The sequence below is a fragment of the Meles meles genome, chromosome 15 (genome assembly GCF_922984935.1).
Source record: "Meles meles chromosome 15, mMelMel3.1 paternal haplotype, whole genome shotgun sequence".
NCBI lineage: Eukaryota > Metazoa > Chordata > Mammalia > Carnivora > Mustelidae > Meles > Meles meles.
The window spans coordinates 39359319-39384220 of NC_060080.1; the positions used below are offsets into that span (position 1 = coordinate 39359319).

At 39.5% G+C, this 24902-nt stretch overlaps 1 protein-coding gene across 3 annotated transcripts in view; it reads right to left on the bottom strand.

Annotated features, from left to right (window-relative positions):
- RMND5A (required for meiotic nuclear division 5 homolog A) overlaps positions 1 to 24902 on the bottom strand; it is a 63448-nt gene that overhangs the window by 33319 nt on the left and 5227 nt on the right. For all 3 annotated transcript variants that reach the window (XM_045979213.1, XM_045979211.1, XM_045979210.1), the window contains exon 2: positions 9550 to 9692. In XM_045979213.1, the coding sequence (XP_045835169.1) occupies positions 9550 to 9692 (143 nt within the window). The remainder of the gene's footprint in view (positions 1 to 9549; positions 9693 to 24902) is intronic.

Sequence of the window (24902 nt, forward strand, 5' to 3'; positions counted from 1 at the left end):
TTCTGCCTGTTGAGAGATGACTTTATAACGGTTTACCAATGCTTCTGAGTAGATTATTGTATCTTTATGCCGTCCATGCCCACTAAAACAATGGAAATGGTGCTACTCCATTCGTCTTCCAGACTAGAGCAGAGGCCATAAGGGTGACGATGGCATAGACACTGTACCATATTTTCTGCCCCAGACAAATGACCATTCAAATGAATAAATGAATGGGTATCTGAAGATGACACAATTTATAACAAATCCAGAATCTTCCTTATTTCTCTAAATGTCTATGTGTACCCTACAAGAATCATTCAGACTACATAAGAAAGATTCCTCACTGCTCTATCGACCTCATTCAATCCAAACATAGCCTTCGGATTTCCACTTACTCATTCGTTAATTATTCTCCAATCCCATCAACTCCCAAAAAATTTATAAGTTGTCTGTTCTGCAGTAAAGAAATGAAACAACTTTGGAAGTTGTCATCTCAAAGGACAGACCATATTAAAAGAGACTTATTTTATTTGGCAATATAGATTAAGTCCAAATTTTAATAGCTACCATCAGATAGTAACTGCTCAAGGAAAGAATTCCTTCAAATCTTCCCTTACTATACATTAAAAAATTAATTCTGACTATCTGAAAATGTTAAAATGTAAGAGTTTAATATTTTAAAAAGTTTGAACAGTTATACTATGTTTCTCACGTACCTTTATTTCCAGTAGGTACACCCTAAGTCACTGCTATATGGGCAAGGAAAAAACTCAAAACACTTTATGCTCAGGATATCTTTACTGCGTTAAAATTCTATAGCTTATTCGATAGTCTTGGAAAACATAACTAAACAGGAATAAGCAATGCATTAGATGAAATTTTCTGAGCTCCCTTCTACCATTCTGGATTTCCAGTTTAAACTATCAGGGTAGAAAAATAAACTACTTTCACAGCTTATTTTCTGCTCACATGTAGTAAAAATCAAAAGTTAAAATGGTATAAAGAGGTTGAGGAAATGCAGTGTAGTGCTAGAACTCCTTTTGTTATAACTGTATGTTCTTACCGTTGCATCAGTGCTAGGATCAGTTCCAGCTTCTGTTGCTAGGTGACCAAACTCGTTTGCATGGCTGCAGGAAATAAGCAGCATTGCAAACAAGCCAAGAAGTGGCTAATAAAAAGAAATATCTATTATTAGCACTTCTGTTTTACTGTACTTTTTCCTTTAACATTTTTAAAGAAAAAACTTGAAAAGATGTTCTTAAATGTGAAAGCAGGATTCAAGCAAGAATCAAAGAGCACCCATTCAAGGGTGTGTCTGCCTGACAAGGATGTTATAGCTTAGAAAGAAATTCAAGAATACATTAATTTATACACTATCTCATGTATGTACTTTCAATGCCATTCATATTTTGATTATTTTGATTCATATTTTTGATTATTCCAGTTTAAAAATCTGGAAGCTGAAGGGTGCCTGGTGGGGTTAGCTGGTTAAGCGTCTGACTCTTGGTTTTGGCTCAGGTCGTGATCTCAGAGTCATGAGATCAAGCCCCTCATCTGTCTGTGCTCCGTGTGAGATTCTCTGCCTCTCCCATCTCCCCTGCCCACATGCTGCTCTTTCTCTTTCTCAAATAAACAAATAAATACCACCTTTTAAAAATATATATATATGTAAACAAATAAAATCTGGAAGCTGAGACAGAGAAGGAGTAAATAACTTTAATAAAACATTATGAAACTATGGAATCTAAACAGATCATCCTATCTCCTTGGCTACATCACGAACATGCTGACAAACTGGTTAGTTTAAGGACTGGCTTTGACTGTTCACCATCCAAAACGAATACATTTCTGGAATAGTTTATGAAATTGTAATTTTTTTAGTAGGCTCCATGCCCAGCATAGTGCCCAAACCCACAACCCTGAGATCAAGACCAGAGCTGAGATCAAGAGAGTCGGACAGTTAACTGACCAAGCCACCAAGGCACCCCTGAAATTATAATTCTTGAGCACACAGTGGTAACAATACATGATAAAAATCAGTATTTCTTTTAATTCTTAAGAACCAATTCTTTTTAAAAAAACTCCCCAACCTACTTTTGAAGGAAAATTTGTGTATGAACCCAAAAATGCGCTATTGTTGCACGTGCTAAGCATCCAGTTAATCTGGTTTAGCAGTGAGGGACAGAGATAGACCACAAAGGATACTTAACAGGGAATTAAGAAGACCTGGATTCTGGTTCCACTCAGTCTGGGAAAAGATACCTACTTTATATACATACATACATACATGCATACATGCATACTTAACATACACCCAAAAGAGGTGTGGTTTTTAAATTTTATTTTTTTTAAAGATTTTATTTATTTATTTGACACAGAGAGAGAGACAGTGAGAGAGGGAATACAAGCAGGGGGAAGCAGCAGAGGGAGAAGCAGGTTTCCTGCAGAGCAGGGAGCCTGATGTGGGGCTCGATCCCAGGACCCTGGGATCGTGACCTGAGCTGAAGGCAGATGCTTAACAACTGAGCCACCCAGGCGCCCCAGTGTGGTTTTTTTTTAATTCCTCCCAAATATTAGGATAAAATAATCAAAATTCCTCCCAAACGGTAATAAAGACAAACAACCTAACTGAAAAAAAATTAAAATGGACAAAAAATGAGCACGAAATTCACAAAAGGGAGAAATTCTGAGTAAAAAACTTGAAAAAATGCTCAACCCCAAAGATGATGGAAATGCAAATTTACACAACTAGCTAAATTAATCAGATGGCTGTGAAATATTCCAAAATATTTTAAGTTTGATAATACAAGTGTAGGTAAGAACTGAGAAAAGAGAACTGTTGTTTAATACATGTTTGGTAGGACAGTAATTTACTATAAGCCCTTCGGGGAAAAATTTAGCAAACCTAGTAGAGCTGATTATGAGGCACATGGTCTCAAATGAAATAATCCATATTTGGGCATATACCAGCCAGTGGTGCCTTGCAAACTATGGCTGGAAAATAAATTCAGTAGTGTGTCATAATGAGCATTTGTAGATGCATTTCTAGATGGAGATGCTACTTTCTTAAACGTTCCATTCTGTCTTCTGTATGACATTCATACTCATGACGGTTTTCAAAGTTACAAGACAGGCAGGCTGTAATCTAACTACCTGTCACATTTGCATCCTTACCCCTCACAATTATTTTACATATTATTTCACATACCTTTCTGCTCTGATCAATCTGCTGTCCCAACTGCCTCCTTATCTGAACAGATGGCAGAAATTTGATGAACTACTTTACTAATTTTCCCAAAGATGGCACATACCTCTTAAAACTCTAGATGCATAGGAGAGACATTCATACACACATGGGATGCCCAAGGGCACTCACCAGTTAATTCTCTCAAGGAACTCCAGTTGAGGAAGTTTCTTCAAAGTCATAAAATATTAAGTATTTATTCAGTTCCTCCATCTGCTTTCTAGTTCTTTGATCAAAGTTTTCACATTTGCATCTGTGGACAATAATCCCTATCTTACCAAGTGTTGCTAAAGACTAACTAAATATTGTACACCAAAATATCTACTGGGACCTAGCCACAGTAAGCTTTCAGTACAACAGTAGTGAATTGGAGAACCAGGCTTTGCCATCAAATCAGAATTCTGATTCTACATTGAAAAGAGTCTTCATTTTAGAAAACATTAAACAAAAAACATTAATGGGGCATTAAAAACAAATTCATTCATTTAAAAATCACCTGAATACAATTACACACTGTATTAGGTGGCACAACTTAATGGGTATAAGGTCCTTTTTCCCTCTCAAACCAAACCTGACTTGGATGTTGGATCAAGTAAGCTATTTCACCTGCTAGCCTCAGGCAAAATTGGGCCCATACCACCTCCAGGCCCAGTGGGATTCTCTGATCCTATCCTAAGATGAGACCTGAGTGCAAAGGTCTAAGCTTTCTTCTGTGAACTAGACTATAATGCAAACAATTATCATTATCAACTAAAGAATGTCATTTCATTCTGCTCAGAGCAGAGTAAGAACAGCATAGGCCCAGAGCTTAGAGTTACTCATGTTGTGTAACAGATGGCAAAGAAAACAGAACTTAACTCATTCTTTCTTTTGAGAATGATCTTCAGACTGAAAAAGACAAAACCAATATTGTTTCACAGAAACTGGAGCCTGATAAAAGTGAAGAGACCCAGAGAGCATCTAGCTGCTTGTATGAGTCGGGACTCTTGGTTCATACAAACAGAAATCTCCTTTGCCCAAATCCTGGATTTGAGGAAAGGCTCAGGTAACCATGGATAGGCATGAAGGTAGCTGAACCTCGAAAGATGTTTCCTCCCCACCTCTTGCCTCTACTTCTCTCTGAAGAATTTCTCTCTGAAAAATTCTCTCTAAAGAAGGAAACAAAATTCTTTCCCACAACAGACCACATTCTTTCAGGGGCTACTAATCACTTCTAGGCGTACATATTCCCAGCCCTTCTTCCCATAAGAGCTCTAAAGAGAAAGATCCTAAGAGAGGACTTTGAGGTACTCACCCTGAAGCAAACAACTGTGGCCAAGCCTGGGTAGGTCAGATCCATCCCCAGACCATGCAACTGTGGCCAAACCCAGAAGGTATTGAGAAATGTAGCTGTTCTTAGTCCAAATCACATAATTTTAAAACAACACCTTCCATCTTGAGCGCAAAGATAGGAGACCTTTACTAAATGCCTTGCAAAAATTTAGACACCCAGTCTACTGCATTTTCTTAGATTACTTGCTAGTAGTTCATGGAGAAGAGTTAGTTTGAACATGTTTTATTTTATTCTTAGGGACTACGTTCCTGGGTTTTTATCATTGTTGTCTTTTTTCTAACTTTGTTAACCATTCCTTTTCAGTAATTCTAAAAATTCAATACTCAAAGTATATTATCAGTTTATCTGTCTATATTTCAGAACTCAACTTAGCTCTTTTTCTTAATCAGAGTGTATTTTCTATTTCTAGTCATTTCAATTTCCTTTTCCCTTCATTAACAGTAACATCTCTCTACCATATAAAGATTTATCCATTACATAATAACAGAAGTTTAGAGCTAGTATATACCTGATCTCACCCACTCTGTATCTCAGCTACTATTTAAGGCCAAATCCAACACCTTTTCTCCCATTGGTATTTTCTTCTCTTCTTATACCCCAGTCATACCTACATAAAAGGCAGTTCCAGATGGCTCACCCAGAACTATCTTAAATATTCTATAATTTGCTTTTTATGGCATTACTCCATTTTTTAACAGTCAGCATTTTAACTCACCCATGTAAATGCTCCATCTACTGGCAGAAGATCAGTTTAGGCTGACGCTTTTTAAAAACTATTTTAAACACTTATTTCCCCCCTTAAAACACTACCAGCCCTGCAACGGCCTGATTTCCTAGTGTAGCACCCATGAGTGAGATCTTTTTCCAAATACTGATTCACCACTTCCAAGCTGTTCACCTGGGGTATCTTACTTAATATCTAAGTCTTAAAATGGGAATAATGTACCTATGGCATGTAATATAAATATATGTACAGCACCCAGCTCAACAGTCAGGGCATGGTCAACACTCAGTAAGTGACATCTATTATCTTCCTTCCTCTGACTTCTCCTTAGTCTAATTTCATCCTACTTAATGAGGTCACGTAAATTCTCAACTGCTTATATCATTCACTCCCTTTTTCCCTAACCTCTAATCAAATCCTTAGGCCTTCCATCAACCCTATTCTTGATAAGGCGGCCAATCCAAAAGAGCCAGTCCCCGAGGGTCTTTCACAGGAGTCCAGTATCTCTCAGTTGTTCAGCCTCTTTCTCAGTACTACAGAAAACCACATCTCACTCTGCTGTCTGAAATCTTGCCTGTTCTTCCAAGTCAAATTCTTTTGAAGATTTTATTTATTTATTTATTTATTTATTTATTTATTTATTTGGAGAGAGCATGTGTGTGAGCAGGGGAAAGGGTAGAGGGGGAGAGGGAGGAAGAGAGAAAGAGAGAAGCAGATTCCACAATGAGCACGACCCCAAAGATCACAACCTGAACTAAAAGCAAGAGTCAGACACTTAACCAACTGAGCCACCCTGGTGCCTCCCAAGTCAAATTTAAGATACCAACTCCACAACACTTAAAGAACACAATGATCTTCCCTTTACTTCACAGTAAATAGAGTGAATCCCATGTGAATTTATCTTATGTTGCCTCATAATTTTCCCAGCTCTTTCATGTGTACAAGTAGCATTCTTACATGACCGAACTAGACCATACTCTTCTAAAGAACACGGCCTATGTATTTTGCTTTCAACTATCCCACAACAATGGCTAAATTTAGACAGTTTAAAATCTTAGCCCTATTTATTTCAACATACACACATATGTACCTAAAGCAGTAATGATTTTACTGACTTTTCTTATTTAGGAAGAAGTAAACTCAAGAAAACTCAAAAGACTTAAACACTGAAGTAAAAGCCCTAAGCAGGAGAGAATTCTAGATGTTCTTAACATGGGAGAAGAAATTAAAAATAGGCCAACATTGTTTTTACTAAAAATAATCTGCCACAGAAACCAATATCTGATATTATTATTTTAAATAGTGATCATACTATGGGCCTCTGAAACAGTCTGAAACTCTGAAACATTAAGGCAGAAATCTTCAATAATTTTTTATGTTCACAAAATTAAAAGCCAGAAAGTGCCTTGGCTAACACCACAAACCTCTTTTCTGCTTACATTAAGTGATGACTAAAGAACTTTAAAACAAGCATTAAAACATTAAAGGACAAAAAAAATCATTAAGTGTGTCAAAAATTCACTACTGTTCCTCACTCAAAACCAGCCTGCTCATAAAGGAATCACCAGCGTGATTCCTCATCTTGGCAGGGTGGGAACATAGATTCACAACAGGGTGCTGCTCACAGGCTGCTGGACAGCATTCCAGTTTATTACTCAAGTCTGTTTGTGGGACTTAAAGGCCTGGGCCACAATGGCTTCAGCTTCATCCTGTCTGCTCACATCAGCCCACAGGAGTCCACCCAGCCCTGTCACAACAGGTGGCCCTGGAAGCTTGTCCAAATTTTCCAGGTCCAGACTACAAGTCAGTAGAGTCTTATATATGACAACAGCCTACACAGAATTCCTCAAGTATGTGAGAAGCACAGTGTCTAGGTAGTTCTAGTGGGGTAACAGCTTCCTGTTATAGCTCAGGGTAAACAGATGCTCCCACCCCAAAAAAGAGGGAGGTAGGAAGGGAGAAGAACATGCACTGAAAGATGGCAGAGAACGAAGTTAAAAGATCCAGGCTTTCTTCTGTGTTCCAGAACCGTAATTCAACAAACACTTACCAGTATCAATTTAACAACGTAGTTTCATAGGATGGATCAGAAGAATCTGGAATCCAGGTCACCTAGAACCTAAACTACTTTCACAGCAACATAAAACCACACACAAAAAATTTTTTACTTGAAATAGCCCTTATTACTTAACATGACAAAAATGTCCTCAAAAGAGAAATGAGTAAATTAAAATATATAATTAGGAACATTCACCTCAAACACACCCCCACCAAAAAAGCCAGAATGTAGATTACTCATTATGCATTCCCTTGGTATCCATTCTCAAAGGGATTCTTCTGTTTCTAGCACCAAATCACTTAAATGCTTTGTCTCAAAGATTAGCCAAAATACCTGACAACAATTATGAATATTGGTAAAGACTTGCTAGATCAGGAAGACATGCTTTACAAGTCACCATTAAGTTAGGTGGATAAGAGTAAAAAAGAAGGTTCTAATAATCTGACAGGACAACAGGCACAATCTAGGAAATGGGGACACACGGTTACCCATCAGTGGCGGAACACAAAGCTGGTGAATTGCTGGCCCCACGCTCTAGATCCTAGTGGCCAGTAGTCCACACACTTGAGATATGGCTGCTGCCATCCTCACCTCTCTCGAATTTGGGATCTCTCCTCAGATACTTTCTCTGATTAGCTGCCATGAGAACTTCAGCTCTTCCCACTATCATGGCATCTTCTGGTCTTGCTGTCCCCACCCTCTGTCATAACTACAAGCAGCATGATGGTCAAGCAGATGCCTTCTGTTACCTCCAAGGGTTTCAACCATGAGAATCACCAGATTGCCTTGGTCACTGTCAGCCATCAAAACCTGAAGTTTCCTAAACACCACCTAGAGCAGCTGAAGGTCGCTCACCCACAGTGATTTAAGACCCTCTCTAAAGTGCCCCGCCACCATTCTAGTGAGCCCTTAAGCTAGTACATACCAACTGAAGACTTCCAATGCTATAGCCCCCAAAAGGTCTGATGCCAAAGCCATTTCCCAAGCTGTATGCACTCTCTTGCGGTCACCAAACAGGCAGCACAACCTCAAAGTTCTTTCAGAGAATACGCAATGCCTTCCCAGCCTTTGCTAACAAATGCCATCACTAATCCAAATATGGTGTTGCTGCTGCCAGGACTACTTTTCAGGCCTCTTTTGACAAGTTGAAACCCTCAGCATTATGGGAATGGTAAAAGCTCTCTGAAAGGTCACTAACACTTCTGTAAACCACAGGTACCCAAACAATCCTTAGAGCCCCTGCCACACACAGTCCAGTTACACTGTACCTGACCAGTTAACAAAACCTCCTTAGGAGCAGATAGTTCTGCTTTAGACTGCCTCGAGTCTAGCCCTTCAAGACTACTGCTGTACAGGGTAATTTCTAAAAGGTAAGCTTACCCATGAGTTAGACAAAGTCACCCCCTGGATTCCATGAGTTTCTATTTACATCATAGCTACTAGCTCTCCTACATTCAGACTAAGAAGCAAATCTTAGGAATGGTTTTGCTTTTACAAAGAGCTCTCCCAAAGTTCTTCCTACCTTCCCACAAGTTTACAATCTGTCAAAAAAATCCATAAAAAAATAAATCCATAAACAATTATAAATTCTCCAATGGCTGATGTAGTCAGAGGTATCAGTAACCTCGGGCCCTGTCTCTTAGGCCCCACTATGAACTCCAAGGGCAAAACTGGCCCAGTGCTAAAAATAACCACTTATAAGTAAACCACTAATAGGTCACAGATTCAAGAGATGTCACCGGAACAATCACCCAACAGAAGTGGACTGGTCCTGCAGCTAGCAACCAACCCACTCACTCACACAGAAAGCAACAATGGAGAAAAGTAACTAGCATGCACACAGGAAGACAACAGTTAGGATGATGCAAGGGTGTTATCCTAATAACCCCACAAGAGAGACAGTCACTGCCAATGAACTATTCAGGAAGTAGGAAGTTACTTCTGTAAACACACTCCCTCAGAGGAGTTAAAATTTCTTTGGAAATTTACTCACCTTGATACAAGGAACTGTAGTCATATAAACAAATTTTTTTATTTTTGTTTTTTTTAATAGCAAATGAAAACTTTAAGAGTAATATAATAAAACCAAATCTGAAAAAGTTAAAGCCAGGATGAAAGGACTAGCATAAAAGAATTATTATCAAAGCAGTGCTAGGAGAAGAAGGATGATGTTAAAAAAATCCCAGACACTTCCTTCAACACCATACCTTATCAATGGCTTTTCCAACACGAGAAACACTGCTGTGGATGTCTTTGTGGTCTGAGGCCAATTTTTGAACAGTGTCCTTTATTCTCTTACAGCATTGTGTCAAAACAAGTGAAAGTGTCCCTGATAATTCAGCATCTTGGCCTATAAAAAAATAAAGAAAGAAAAATAGAGAAAGACTGGTTACTGACGAAAGCAAACCCAAAGATGGCAAATTTCAAACAGGCCGTTTAGAACATGAAAGTTGGAAGAAAAGTGAAGAAAAACAAATATCTGCTTTGAAGCAGATGGTCACATTCATAGATAACATTTTTCAAGTGAATGCTAAGAAAGTTATCTTAATTTGGAATAAATAAGAAAACTTTACTATGAAATAAGCCACTTTTGTAATTACCAAAATAGCACAGACTGTGAATGATACTGCCAAGGCATTTTTCTGAAAATATGTCTTACTGAATAAACTCAGTTATCCCATCCACTTAAGCTGTTCAAGTCATTCTCAATACATTTTCATTGTTATTCAATTTCCTGAAAGAGAGATTTAGTCTAAATGCTTTATATTCTATATAAAGAAGTAGAAAAGAAAACCCAACAAACTTCTGTGGATACCATGTTGAAAGAGTGAACACAGCACAGAAAGAGTTAACATATCCCCATCTATATGGCCCAGTGAGCCATTCTTATCAGGGTTCCCCACCACCCTAACTGGTAAGAGTGGCTCACTATTCCTAAACTGTACAATGAGGCTCATGCTGAATTCCTGCTTTCCTTTTGAGACTCTGGAATTTTTGTATGTGCTACGCTGACGGTGCCTATATGATCAGTCCCCAGTGAACACCCTGAGCACTATGCCTCTAATAAGCTTCCCTGGTAGACAACACTTCACACTTGTTACAATTTGATGCTGGAGGAATTAAATGTGCCCTGCTTGTGCAACTGACACTCCGCTGAGAGAAGATTCTTGGAAATTTTCTCCTGCTTCCTCTGCACTTTGCCCCATGAGCCTTTCCCCTTGCTGATTTTGCTTTGTGTCCTTTTTGCTGTAGTAAATCTTAGCCATGAGTGTGACTACATGCTGATTCCTATGTATCCTCCTAGTGATCAATGGAACGTAAAGGTGGTCTTGGGGATCTTGATACACACGATAAATCAACTGAAAGTTACTACAGTTTATATCATCTTTCCCAGCGCTACCTCCTCAGGAAAAGGAGAGGAGAAGGTGGGAGAAGAGTGAACATTTGTTAATTACCTCATACATCTACAAATCCCCACCGGTGAGCAACAGGTCTGGCTTCTGAACTACTATGATACAGCAGTGGTTCTTAAACTCAAGTTTACATCAGAATCACCTGTAAGTCTAAGTTAAAACAAAGGACTTCCATCCCCTGTATGTAATTCAAGAGGTCCGGGATGGCTGAAGAATCTGAACAAGAACCACCCAAAATAACAGCAGCCCTAGGATGTCCATTCATTCAACAAATACTTATTGAGCAAGATACCTTCCGGTGAACAACACAAAATAAGTCAATTATATATAGTAGAACAAAAGAGGATATATTCTATTGGGGGGGGGCGGAAGCACTGTAAAAGAGATGGGGAGTGTATGTGAACTGAACAATTACAATCTTAAACACAGTGGATAGGATAGACCTCACTGAGAAAGTGATATCTGAGCAAAGACTTGAAATAAATGAGGGAACCAGCCATGGGGCTACTGTGGGGATGAAGGGTGGCAGAATTTGCCACTCCAAAATATGTTTCTTTGCCATAAGGATTACTTTGAGCATGTTATTATGAGAAACAGCAGATACAGGAAAAGTTCGAAAAACAGAGCAGAAGTTATCCTTTTGTAAGGAAATTTACAATTTGAGGGAAATTCCATTCATAAGTCTCCCTCTCTACCCACATAGAGAAGAATGGCTCTAAATCATAAGAAACTTATCAGTGAAGAAAGTTCAGACTTGTATTTGCATAACAAACCTCACTTTTGTTTACTGTGCATTTCCTGATAAACTGGCTTCCCCACCTTTCTTTCATCTTTAGCTAAAGATGGTACTTAAGCTCGAACTCTAAACCACTTGAGTTACTCACCTTTCTCTGAGAACCTCCCATGTATACATAAAGTATACATGTTAATAAACTGTTTTTCTCTTGTTAATCTGCCTTTTATTACAGGCGTCTCAGTCAAGAACTCACAAGAGTAAAAGAAAAAGTATTTCTCCTCCCTTTCAGGGGGAAAGCATTCCAGGCTGAGAGGATAAAAGCCCTTACAGGAATATACCAAGATTATTTAAAGAATAGCCAAAAAGCCAGTGTGGCTAAAGCAGAATGTCTGGCAAAGAAAAACAGGAGGAGAAAAAGTGTAAGAGATAATGGGGGTCTTGATCTTACAGGGCCTTTCTGGCACTGTAAAGACTTTACCTTTTATTCTGCATGAAAGGGTATCCACTGCAAGGTTTTGAGCAGAGCAGGTACATAGACTGACACATTTTAGTATGGTCTTCCTGACTCAAGACAGGAATACAAGAACAGAAGCAGCAAGAGAAGTTAGGAAGCTGTGGCAGCAATCCAGGTAAGAGGGCACTGGCTCAGCCCAGGGTGTAAGATCAGAGGTGGTGAGAAGTGCCTGGATTCTGGATATATTCTGAGAGCAAAGCCAATAGGATTTCCTGACCGAGTATGAAGGAAGAGAAGGACTCCCAGATGACTCCAAACTTGTTTTTTTAGTTTAAGTCAAGTAGAAAAATGGCACTGTCTTAAATTAGAATGATAAAGATTAAAAGCTGAGCAGGTATGAGAGGAAGGAAGAGATAAGAAGTTCAGTTTTGGGCTTGTTAAATTTGATATGTAAGTAGTCACTTCAGCACATATGTGGAGTGTGTTAGATTTATAAACCTGGAGTTCAAGAGCAAACACAGGGCTGGATATATAAATTTGTGAGTCACTGGCATGTAGGTGATGCTTCAAGCCATGAGGTGACTGGCTGGCTCAGTCAGTTGAGCGTCCAAGTCTTTGTTTTGGCTCAGGTCATGATCTTATGGGTCCTGGGATCGAGACCCGTGTTGGGCCTTGAGCTCAGTGATGAGTCTGCTTGAGATTCTCTCTCCCTCTTCCTTTGTCCCCCTACCCTCCCCCCGCACTCTCTTATACTCTCTCTCTAAAACAAATATTTAAAAAAATAATAAAGCCATGAGGCTAAATGAAGACATCAAAAGAGTCAGTACAAACAAAAAAAAGTGATAAAAGATGGGAGTCCTGGAAACTCCAAGCTTACTCCAAGATGAAGCAGAATTAGAAAAGGAGACTAACAGAACACTGAAAACACTGTGATGCGGGAGGAAAATCAAGCATGGTGCTAGGGCAGCCAAGCAAAGACAATGTGTCAAGGAGGAGGAAGTAACCAACTGTTTTAAGTGCTCTGCTATGTCAAGTAAGATATAGACTGAGAACAGGCCACTGGATTTAAAATGTGGAAGTTATGAGTGATCATAACAGAACTGTTTCTCTACAGTTTGAAGGAAAAAAAAAACAGGAAGTTGTAGGGACTGTGAAGAGGGAATATAAGTCTAGTTCAGTGACAACCACTGGGAGATGTAAGAAGATAAGCAAACAGAAGATAGATATAAAATACCATAAGATACCCACTGCAATATGATGTAACCAAAATAAAAACTGTCCTCTTCTCTATATACAATTGCACAAAGTATGTTTCAGGTGCTTCCAACTTCTAATAACGTAATTTAGGCTAAGAGAAGACTTGGTAATTCAGGAAAAATTTCAAAATCTGTATAAAAGGTATTCCATGGGGCGCCTGGGTGGCTCAGTGGTTTAAGCTGCTGCCTTCGGCTCAGGTCATGATCTCAGGGTCCTGGGATCGAGTCCCGCATCGGGCTCTCTGCTCGGCAGGGAGCCTGCTTCCCTCTCACTCTCTCTGCCTGCCTCTCTGCCTACTTGTATCTCTCTCTGTCAAATAAATAAATAAAATATTAAAAAAAAAAAAAAAAGGTATTCCATACTACTTTGAGCCAAATGAATCTAACTGCTTCAGTAGTTCTACTCTGGTCATTTCTGTATCTAAACCTTACCTAACCTCAACACCTTCATCTTCTCTATGAACCTCTCTGCTCATAGATTTACTCAGTATTCTCAATTCCTAACGAATTCTGTTCTCTTCACCTTTCCTCTAGCACTTAATTGAATACCACTCAACAATATCATGTATAATTCCATCACCAGTATCAATTAGATATACGTAAGTCCTGAGCAAAGACAAGTTCTTATTCTAAACTAAATATTCCAGTCTTATCACATGCCTTACAGAGTTTTTCTTTTTTTTTTTTTTTAAGATTTTACTTATTTATTTGACAGAGAGACACAACAAGAGAGGGAACACAAGCAGAAGGAGTGCAAGAGGGAGAAGCAGGCTTCCAGCTGAGCAGGGACCCTGATGTGGGGCTCAATCTCAGGATCCTGCAATCACGACCCGAGCCAGAGGCAGATGCTTAAGGACTGAGCCATCCAGGCGACCCACCTTGCACAGTTTCATACACTATTAATATAAGTATGTCAATTGACAGTAACTAAAGCAAGGAAAGAACAGTTAAAAAGAATGTCATATTTGACAAATAGTGCTGGAATAAGCAGATACCCACATGCAAAAGAATCATACCATATAAAAAAATTAACTCAAAATGGAATGAACACCTAAAGGTTAAGAGCCAAAACTATCAAATTCTTAGAAGAACGTGGCTGTATTCTCAACCTTGTATTGGACAGTGGTTTCTTAGGTAAGATACCAAAAGCACAAGTAACGAAAATAAATAAATAGGTAGAGAGATAGATAAATAACTCCTAGAATGACAGAAAATATTTGCAACTCATGTGTCAGGTAAGGGTCTAGTATCCAGAATGTACAAAGAACTGTTACAATCTAACAAGACAACCCCACTTAAAAATGGGCAGGGGCAACTGGGTGGCTCAGTCAGTTAAGTGTCTGACTGTTTGATTTTGGCTCAGGTCATGATCTCAGGGTCCTGGGATCAAGCCCCACGTGGGGCTCTGCACTCAGCATGGAAGTCTGCTTGCCCCTCTCTCTGTGCTTTTCCTCCTGCTCACTTGTGTATTTGCACAATTAAATTTGTGCATTTGCACAAATTCTTAAAAAATAAAAATGGACAAAGAATTTGAGCAGACACTTTTTCCCCCAAGAGGAAAGACAAATAACCAATAAACACAGGAAAAGATGTTCAACATTATTAGTCAAAAGAAAAATGCAAACCAAAACTACAAAGAGAAACTACTTCACACCCACTGGAGTAGCTATAATGAAAAAGATGGACAACAAAATGAGTCGGGGAGGATGCGGAGAATTTAGAATCCTCACACATTGCCGGTGGGATGTCATATGGTACAGTGCCTGAAGAAAACAATCTGACAGTTCCTCAGAAAGTTAATAACAACATATAATAACATAATAACCATATGATACAGGAATTCCACTGCTAGGTACATACCTGAGAGAAATGAAAACGTATGTCCACACACAAACTTGTATAGGAATGTTCATAGCGGCATTATTCATACTAGCCAAAAAGTGGAAACAATCCCAATGTCCAAATGGTGACTGGATAAATATGGCATAGCCACATAATGGAATATTTATTCAGCCATAAGAGGAACGAAAAACTGATACATGCTACAACACAGACGAACCTTGAAAAGACTGTGTTGACTGGAATAAGCCAGATACAAAAGGCCGTAAGTGTATGATTCACTTATATGCAATCTCTAAATCCAAAGACAGTAGTAGATTCACAGGGGCCAGAAGCTAGCAAAGGGTAGAATTGAGAGTGACTGTTAGTAAGTATGAGGTTTCTTTGGGAGTGATGAAAATGTTCTGGGATTAGATAATGGTTATGGCTGCACATTTCTGAATATATTAAAAGCTAGTGAATCACAGCCTTTAAAAGGGTGACTTCTATGGTATGTGAACAATTTCTCAATTTTAAAAATCGTAAAAATGCAAGCCGTAAGTCCTATCCATTCTAGCATGTTTGTTTCTACAGTCAGTAGACAACAAAGTAAACAAAAGGTTAAAGAACAAAAAAGCAGAGGCCAAGCTGGAGGACAGAGGTCATCTGGAAATTTACTAACTGAACTTCTACAACCCAACCTTGAAATTCATGGTATTTTCAAATCTCAGCAACTTAAATGTCTTGAAATTTGGTGCTGCTGTCCCTTCTTCAAGACCCTACACTTTTTGGTCTTCAAGTTTATAAAAGACAGATTCTAGTAGTGGAAGGTCAATTAATTAACATTGAGAGTTCTCAGAATGCCCCAAGGAAAAATAATTTCTACAATGTATTTGGAAGTGGAAGAAAAGTATAATGGAATAATCTGAACGAGAACCCTGGGAAAGCCCTGTTCAAAGAGAAAGATCCCACTAATGCATTTTCAAATGGATTTAGTGGAAAGCGGCCAAAGGTAAAAACAGGTTTAGAAATCACTGTAACAATCAAACTGAGTGAGACCAAACCTCTAAGTCCTAAAGGGAGAGTTCTTATGTTCTTCTGATTTCTCTTTCTGAAAACAAAACCTGCTTCTAGAAGAACCTTTCTGTGAAAGAAATCTATATGGATTCAGTTCCTAGAAATAAAGCTGGGGAATTACTAACAGCCTTCTCTGCCATAACTAAACTAGATGTGAGGTAGATGTTAGATCCTAGTTGGCCACGGTGGTGGTCACTTTTTACCCAGGATGAAGACCTGTGCCAACGGTGTCTTTTTTTTTTTTCCTTAAGAGGAAGAAAGAGAGCCAAAGAGAGTGGGGTGGTGGTGGAGCATCCCAAACAGGCTCCATGCCCAGCATGGAACCCAACATAGGGCTGGATCTCACAACCCTGAGATCATGACTGAGATTATTACCTGAGTTGAAACTAAGAGTCTGAGCCACCCAGGCGCCCCCAGCTGTCTTTCAATGCAATAAACCTCCCTAGACTCATGACCTACCATACATGACCATGAAAGGAATAGTTCTGAGGCAGTGCTCATCCATACAGTGACCACATGTACTTTTCAAGTTGAGTTTTTTTTTTAATTATTTATTGATTTATTTATTTAAGAGCGAGAGAGCGTGAGTGAGAGCACAAGTCAGGAGAAGAGGCAGAGGGAGAAGCAGACTCCCGCTGAGCAGGGAGTCCATTGCAGGGTTTAATGCCAGGATCCTGGGATCATGACCTGGACCAAAGGCAGATGCTTAACCGACTGAGACACCCAGGTGCCCCAAAGATTGTGGGTTTTTTTATTTTTGTGTTGTTTTTTTTAAGAGTAGTTTTAGGTTTACCACAAAATTGAGGGAGGTACAGAGATTCCCCAAATGCCTACTACCCCCTCACAACAAGCACAGCCTCTCCCATTATCAGTATCACCCCCCAGAATGGTACTTTTTTTTTTTTAAACCAAGATTGAGCCTACACTGACACATCATTTATCACCCAAAGTCCATAGTTACCTGAGGGTTCACCCTTGGTGCTGCACCATGGATTCTGACAAATGGGTAACAGCATATATCACTATAGTATCCTACAGAGTCTTGTCACAGCCCTAAAAATCCTGTGCTCTGCCTATTCATCTTTCTCCTCCACCTCACCCCCCACAACCACCGATCCTTTTGTCTCCATAGTTCTGCCTTCCTCAGAATGCTGTACAGTAGGAATCCTATAGCATGTAGCATTTTCAGATTGGCTTTTTTCATCTGAGTTAACGCCTAAACCATTTTTTAGAGAGCCCCGCTAACAATTCAAGCTCTGCCTTTGAGCTTCGCTGCCAAGCCATTTCAGGATCTATGTCCATTAGTTTCAAAGAAACAATAAATCGTTTATTTCCGTAGCATCCTGGACTTCTCTATTAGAGTTTCACACTTGATTACAAATATTTGTCTTATTACCCTCATGAAATTACTTGAAGACAGGCAATATGATTGTTTAATCATATTGGGCTCCACGCCCAATGTGGGGCTTGACCTCACCACCCCCAGATCAAGAGTCACGTGCTCTACTGACTGAGCCACCCAAGGTCCCCTAGTAAATTACATATTCTCATTTTCAAGCCCAGCACTGGAGACTCTGGCACTACCAACACCCTGAACCAGTACCCTCTGATTGCCAGCAGTTTCACACTCAGCAGCTCACTGATCTTCTATGCCCTTCCAGGATGTCTCATGTGTACTACACAAAGCATTATGGCCTAAAATTTCCAAAAAAATACCAAATAAATAATACACACACACACACACACACACACACACCAATGTCCAAATAAAACACACTCATAGAATAGAGTCCCCCCAGTTATGAGTTACTTCCCTTTTCCAAATAAGGACCATTTCCTCCCCTCAAAAACCTTAAATATATAGGTAAAGACTGGGGGAAAAAAATTAACACGCTTGTGTTTTGAGCAGTTTCTGTGTTTGTAAAACAAAACTATGCCAAGATGTGTTAAAAAAAAAAATGAAATACATTTCAACTTAAGTACATAATGTGTTTCTATAAAATTATACCCCAAGTCAGAATGTAGGAAGATAGAACAAACTTACACAATATAAGGAGTGCCCAACTCCCACACAGGGAAAAATTACGAAATTCCTAATCATACCTTGGTTTTATAAATAACTTTTCAATATAGCTGTATCATTTTGTACATTTGTTCAATTATTTTCCTTCATAATCACATGGCTTAAGACAACCATATGTCCAATTATATGATAAGATTTACTCGCCATTTTGGCTCATCTAACATAATCGAGACAAAGATATCAAGACTGAAAACTATGTTCTCATCCTTACTCAGTGTTCGCATCTGCCATTTTGTTTGCCACTTATTTTTAGGCTATCAGAAGGGAAGAAAACCCTCAAATAATTGTACACAATATTAAAGAAAGATAATACTGCTCAAACTAAACAGCTGGTTGGTAGGCAGCACTATAATGGTGTAGCTTGATACATCACCTCATGGACAGATAATCAAAAGTTCTAACCTGGCCTGTAAGAGGCAGTTTAAACATGTCAATTACACCATGAGTACATGCTGCCTAAGAGTCAACCACATGAGAGATGGAACCCCTATAATTAAGAAAACTCTAGGGCGCCTGGGTGGCTCAGTGGGTTAAGCCGCTGCCTTCGGCTCAGGTCATGATCTCAGGGTCCTGGGATCGAGTCCCACATCGGGCTCTCTGCTCAGCAGGGAGCCTGCTTCCCTCTCTCTCTCTCTGCCTGCCTCTCTGTCTACTTGTGATCTCTCTCTGTCAAATAAATAAATAAAATCTTAAAAAAAAAAAAAAAAGAAAACTCTATAAAAAACGGGAGGCACAACACAGAAAGGTGATTATCATGATGATTATTATTCAGATGTCCAAACTGGCTGAAAACATCGCCACCTAGGACTAGAATATTTTGGTAGAAGCAAAGAGTAGCATTCTCTAGAAATCACTAAGACCTGACTTAACAATCTTATGAATATCATGGTGGCAGAAAAAATTTTAAATATCCAAGTTTACAAATATTACACATATTGCACTTGAGCTCTTTTGCATTATTAAAAGTTAACTCCACTTCATAAAATGGACAGAGATCTTAAATTTGGAATTAAGTAGAAAACAAAATGGCACGCAAGTTTTGAAGTGAAAGCAAAAAAATCCATTTAGTAAACATAATCCTAACTATACCTAAATGAAAACCGAGGCCTCCTAGAGCTATATCTAGAATTCATTCTAGATTAATTCCTTAAAAAAAAAAGTTAAAATAGAAAAAGTCAAAGGAAGGCTGTAAGGGGAAAAAGAATTCTACATTATCCCACTCTTTAGAAGAGGGGGAGAGGCAGAGGGAGAGAGAGAATCTTAAGCAGGCTCCCCAGCCCCCACCTCAACCAGACACAGGGCTTAATTTCACCATGCTAGGATCAGGACTTGAGCTGAAATCAAGAGTCAGGCACTTAACCGACTGAGCCACCCTGGCTCCCTTATCCCACTCTTACATTTTTATAAATTTTATTATCTTAAAATAAACAAAATGAGACTAGACAAAGACAAAACAGGGGCAAAAAGACTAAAGTCAAAAGGAAGGGAGAACCATGATTTAGAGTCAGTTTACTGAGTGCTGAATGCCTCTGTCGGCAGTGTTCAGGGTACAGATCAAGTATGTTAGATTAAGAAATTCAGGATGGGAATATAAGACAAAGAATAAAAGGGTCTAAGCCTGATTCTACAGAAATCACTGGCAAGGTGAACACGGAAAAGACTGCAAAACATTAAAATAGAAAAACCTGAGGGCACCTGGGTGGCTCAGTGGGTTAAGCCCCTGCCTTCGGCTCAGGTCATGATCTCAGGGTCCTGGGATTGAGTCCCGCATCGGGCTCTCTGCTCTGCAGGGGACCTGCTTCCCTCTCTCTCTCTGCCTGCCTCTCTGCCTACTTGTGATCTCTGTCTGTCAAGTAAATAAATAAAAAAAACAGAAAAACCTGAAACTTGAAAAGGTAAGGTTTGTATTAAAAAAAATAATAATAAAAGGACTGTCTCATACTGTGAGTGGCAAATTAAATTGTGGCCTGTTGGAATTTGGGGCTTCTTAGGAGCTACTTCAGCACTTAGGACACAGCAGCTGCTCAACAGAGATTCACTTAGAGGAGGAAGGAAAAGGCACAAATACAACGCACTAGTTTTTTTCTAGGGGCAGTCAATCACTGAAAACAAAACAAACTCTTTTCAGTATATTAATAGGTGGTAAATCTACAAAGCAGAGTATTTTGGGGGTAACCCCTGACCTTCCAGAACAGAACGCAGATTCAGACAGGTGTGCTCCGATCCACTGCACCAAATCACAGCCTAGGGTGCTGCAAAACCAACCATAAGGGGAAAAAAGAAAGAAAGTTTCTATTTAAAAGCTAAATTACATGGTACAGACTAATAGTGCTCCTAGAGCAGAGAGCTAGACCAAAATGACTGGCACAGGGAAGAAAGGGAAGGCTTCAAAAATACACCATGAGACAAGAACTGAGAGAGATGACAGAAGAAAAAGAGGACACATAGCACCAGCTTTCGAATGTCTGCTAGACAGTCCCACTTTGGAGAGCCTATTCATTCTCTTCAATTTCAAAATATAGAGAATTAATCTCTAGCTATTTCCTTCTGTATCTCCAAAACGAATGGCTGAATCAGGTAAGGTTTCTTGTAGTCTTTAAGTGTAAATTTCAGACTTACAAATCAAACTCAGATTTCTACCTTCCCCTCTCATAAACTTATTTTCTTCCTGGTTCTATAATTGTCTACCTGTCACTCATGCTCAAACCTTAGATTAAGCTTTGATTTTTCTGACGCTTCTCTCCCATCCTGCCAGACTACATCCACACACCACGTCCTGGTAACTCCTTCCCTCAGGAGATCCCATGCATGGGTCCCTGTATATTTCTACCACTACTACCCAAAGACAGGTCCCTCTTTCATCAGGTCTAAGTTGATACTTAACTAGTCATCCTGCCTCTAGACAAACCGCATTCCCAACTCTAATCAACCTAAATGCTGCTAACTGGTCTCAAGATAATGTCCCTGTCCAGTCCCTGTTCAAAATGTACTCCCCACCCAAGTCATTCCACATCTTCCCAGTCTACTATTTTCCCTGTGACTCTATAAGCCCTGATTCCAATTAATTTTAATTCTTCTATCCTACTTCTCTCTGCTCTGGTCCTTCCCTCTTCCCAGAATGCCTCCTGTATTCTCACTCCTCTACACCTTTGTTCTTGCCAACCACCACTGCTGGGACCCCATCTTATCTTCCTATTCTCCACATTCAATCTCTGTTACTGAAACTTGACAGGTTAGAGGGCTCTGTCTAAAATCCCACCCCTTCTTGCCTGTACCACTCAGTCAGCATTGGTCCTATCTATATGACCTTCCATTACCAGGCACCGTTGCTTAAAAACACACCAATGGCATCTCCTTAACTGGACAGAAAGTTATTAGAGCATGAGAACGATTGCTTGCCCTTTGTTAACTCCCACAAGATTTTGCCTAGTTCTACATTTAATTGGCAATTAATAACTATTGACCACGTGCTCTGAAGTTCAATTGAAATCACTCACACACACACACACACACACACACACACCCCTCAGCAGTTCTTTCTAAGGGATTCTTCTTTCCTATTTCTCTGAACAGTTAGTATTTGTACCAATCAGAAGCACTGCTATTTATACTGTGCCATGGCCATGGCTTTTCCCCCCTCCCAAATATAAGTCTGGTCTCATTATCCAACTCAAGTTTCTTGAAGACTGTATTTATGTCTTTGGAATATTCCCTATGGTATTAGGCGGACCACAGGGCACAGAATGGTAAATCACATACACCAGTATAAAAGATACCTAACAGTCAAAGTGTTTCCATAGCGCTTAACTGCTGCTTAAAGGCACAGACTTTTTAAAAAAATAAAAACAAAAAAGACACAGACATTAAAAATAACAAATATACCTTGTTTTCAGATTTTAAAGCCAATTTCCATCTATTACTTACCGATTTCATTCCCATAATTCTGTGATATAAGTTACAAATTTATTGAAGAGGAAAGAGGTTAAACAAGATTATAGAACATGTAAAGTGGCAGAGCAAGGACTCAAACTCAGATCTCCTGAGCTCAAGGACAAAATTTTGTGGTCTACTCTCCAAGTGGTAGACTCATCTTCTTATCTCCCTAACTAGCCTCCATGTTCCTGAAGGGCTGAAGTCATGTATAATGTTTCTTTTAAGACATTCCTTACCTCCTCCTGAATGCCTTCATATAATCAATAATGAGATATTAAATCTAGATGGATCCCACAGATATAGCAAACTCATCAAAGATAATACACAGCCAGATGCTATAACACAAAATGAGAAGAAAGTATTCAGGCTCAATCTTAAGTGTTAAAGACTTTGCAGTATAGCTTTATGGACTTCCAGAACAATGTTCTTTAAGAACCATTCTGAGCTGAGCCATAAAAATCACCAAACCCAAATAAGGTGACAGTGTTATTTCCAAAAGTCTCAAGTCCTGCAGCAGATTCTGGTGTCTGTTCTGAGGGATTAGACTAGCATCTAATTTAAAAGACCAGGCATTTCTGCCATTCTACAAACTCTTTAAGTTTTCAAAACAGGGGCGCCTGGGTGGCTCAGTGGATTAAGCCACTGCCTTCGGCTCAGGTCATGATCTCAGGGTCCTGGGATCGAGCCCCGCATCGGGCTCTCTGCTCTGCAGGGAGCCTGCTTCCTCCTTTCTCTCTGCCTGCCTCTCTGCCTACTTCTGGTCTCTCTCTCTATCAAATAAATAAACAAAATCTTTAAAAAAAAAAAAAAAGTTTTCAAAACAATGCCCAGTTTAGAGAGCATCATGTCCCTGATACCATCAACTTCTAGGGATTACCTGGAGCACAACGGGACTCCAGTATGTATGTAGCTCAGGACCAGGGCCCTCTATAATTCTCCCCTATATCACATTTTGGGGTCACTTTCAAAGATTTTACAGCTGAAGAAGCAAGACCCCAAAATAAAACAAGTCAGTTTTAACATCCCAAGTGAACAGTTTACCAAAACATGATTTTCACTATCCTAACGACTAGGAGACTAAGACTGGAAAGAAGGGAAGTTTCTTTAAATACCCTAGTATCATATCATAGAAGTGTTGGCAAGTTTCTCCCTCACCAGTATTATTATCCAGTTAGAAACTATGTAAAAGATAAAATAAACTTAGTAAAATGATTTTACTATGCCAAGCACACAAGCAATTTCAAGTAACTTCCCAAAGGTAACATGAACCAAACTGTATTTTTTTTAGTCTCCAAATCAAGTTGCACTCACAACTCAGTATTTGAATCATATGAATGTTATGGTTAGGAGGCCAGGCAAAAACTGAGAAATAAAGGTTGGGATGGTCAAGAAAACATCTCAAAGGGGCACCTGGGTGGCTCAGTGGGTGAAAGCCTCTGCCTTCAGCTCGGGTCATGATCCCAGGGTCCTGGGATGAAGCCCTACATCCCCTACATCGGTCTCTCTGCTCAGCAGGGAGCCTGCTTCCCCCTTCAAATTTCAAAAACTGGAAGCAGTTGTGCAACTAGGAACTAAATTCTCCTTGATTCACCAAAGAAAGATGGAGGATTATGGTTTAAATGAGTTTTACGACTGGCAGTCAGACCATAAACACACACAAAAGAAGGAGTTTTGGAAGCTAAAGCATGTGTTGACCACTCCTACAAATTAAGCTGTCTTTACTAACTTGCAAATTGCAATAGTACTAAACCTAAATCGAAGTAAGTAGAACTACATGTCCAAAGCCTCAAAGTAAAAATGAATAGTGACAAATTATTATTATTTACCTGATTTTTCTTAAAAATTTTCCTGGAAGCTAACATCTTTGTCTGTGAAGTGGACAACTAGGTGGCCCACAAATAATTAAGAGTAAAAGGGAGACTTCTTACTGGGTATCCTTTTTCTGTCATTTGAATTTTTACTATTTGAACGAATTATCTACTCGAAACAAAATTTAAAATTACAAAATTCATTTTAAAAAAGTCATTGAGAATCATTTTCAGAAACTACAATATAGGGGCACCAGTGGCTCAGTCGGTTAAGCGTCTGCCTTTGGCTCAGGTCATGATCCCAGGGTCCTAGGATCAAGCCCCCCATCAGGGAGCCCTGCACTGCTTCTCCCTCTCCCTCTGCCTGCCCCTCCCCCTGCATGCACACTCTCTCACTCTCTCCCTCTCAAATAAATAAAGTCTTAAAAAAATACAATACTACTCCCTATAATAGCCTAAAAAATAAATTTTTAAAAAGGAGCCTCCATACCCAGCATGGGCCTTGAACTCACCACCCTGAGATCAAGACCTGAGCTGAGATCAAGAGTTGGACACCTAACTGACTGAGCCACCCAGGGGTGCCTAACCTAGAAATCACATTTTTTTTCTCTTTTTAAAATTATTTTTATTAACATATAATGTATTATTTGCCCCAGGGGTACAGGTCTGTGAATCGTTAGGCTTACACATTTCACAGCACTCATTACATCACATACCCTCCCCAATGTCCATAACCCAACCAGCCTCTCCCTACCCCCTCCGCCTACCAATCCTCAGCTTGTTTTGTGAGATTAAGAGTGTATTATGGTTTGTCTCCCTCCCGATCCCATCTTGTTTCATTTTTTCCTTCCCCACCCCCAGCCCCCCACCCTGCCTCTCAAATTCCTCGTATCAGGGAGATCACATGATAACTGTATTTCTCTGATTGACTTATTTCACTCAGCATAATACCCTCTAGTTCCATCCACATCATTGCAAATGG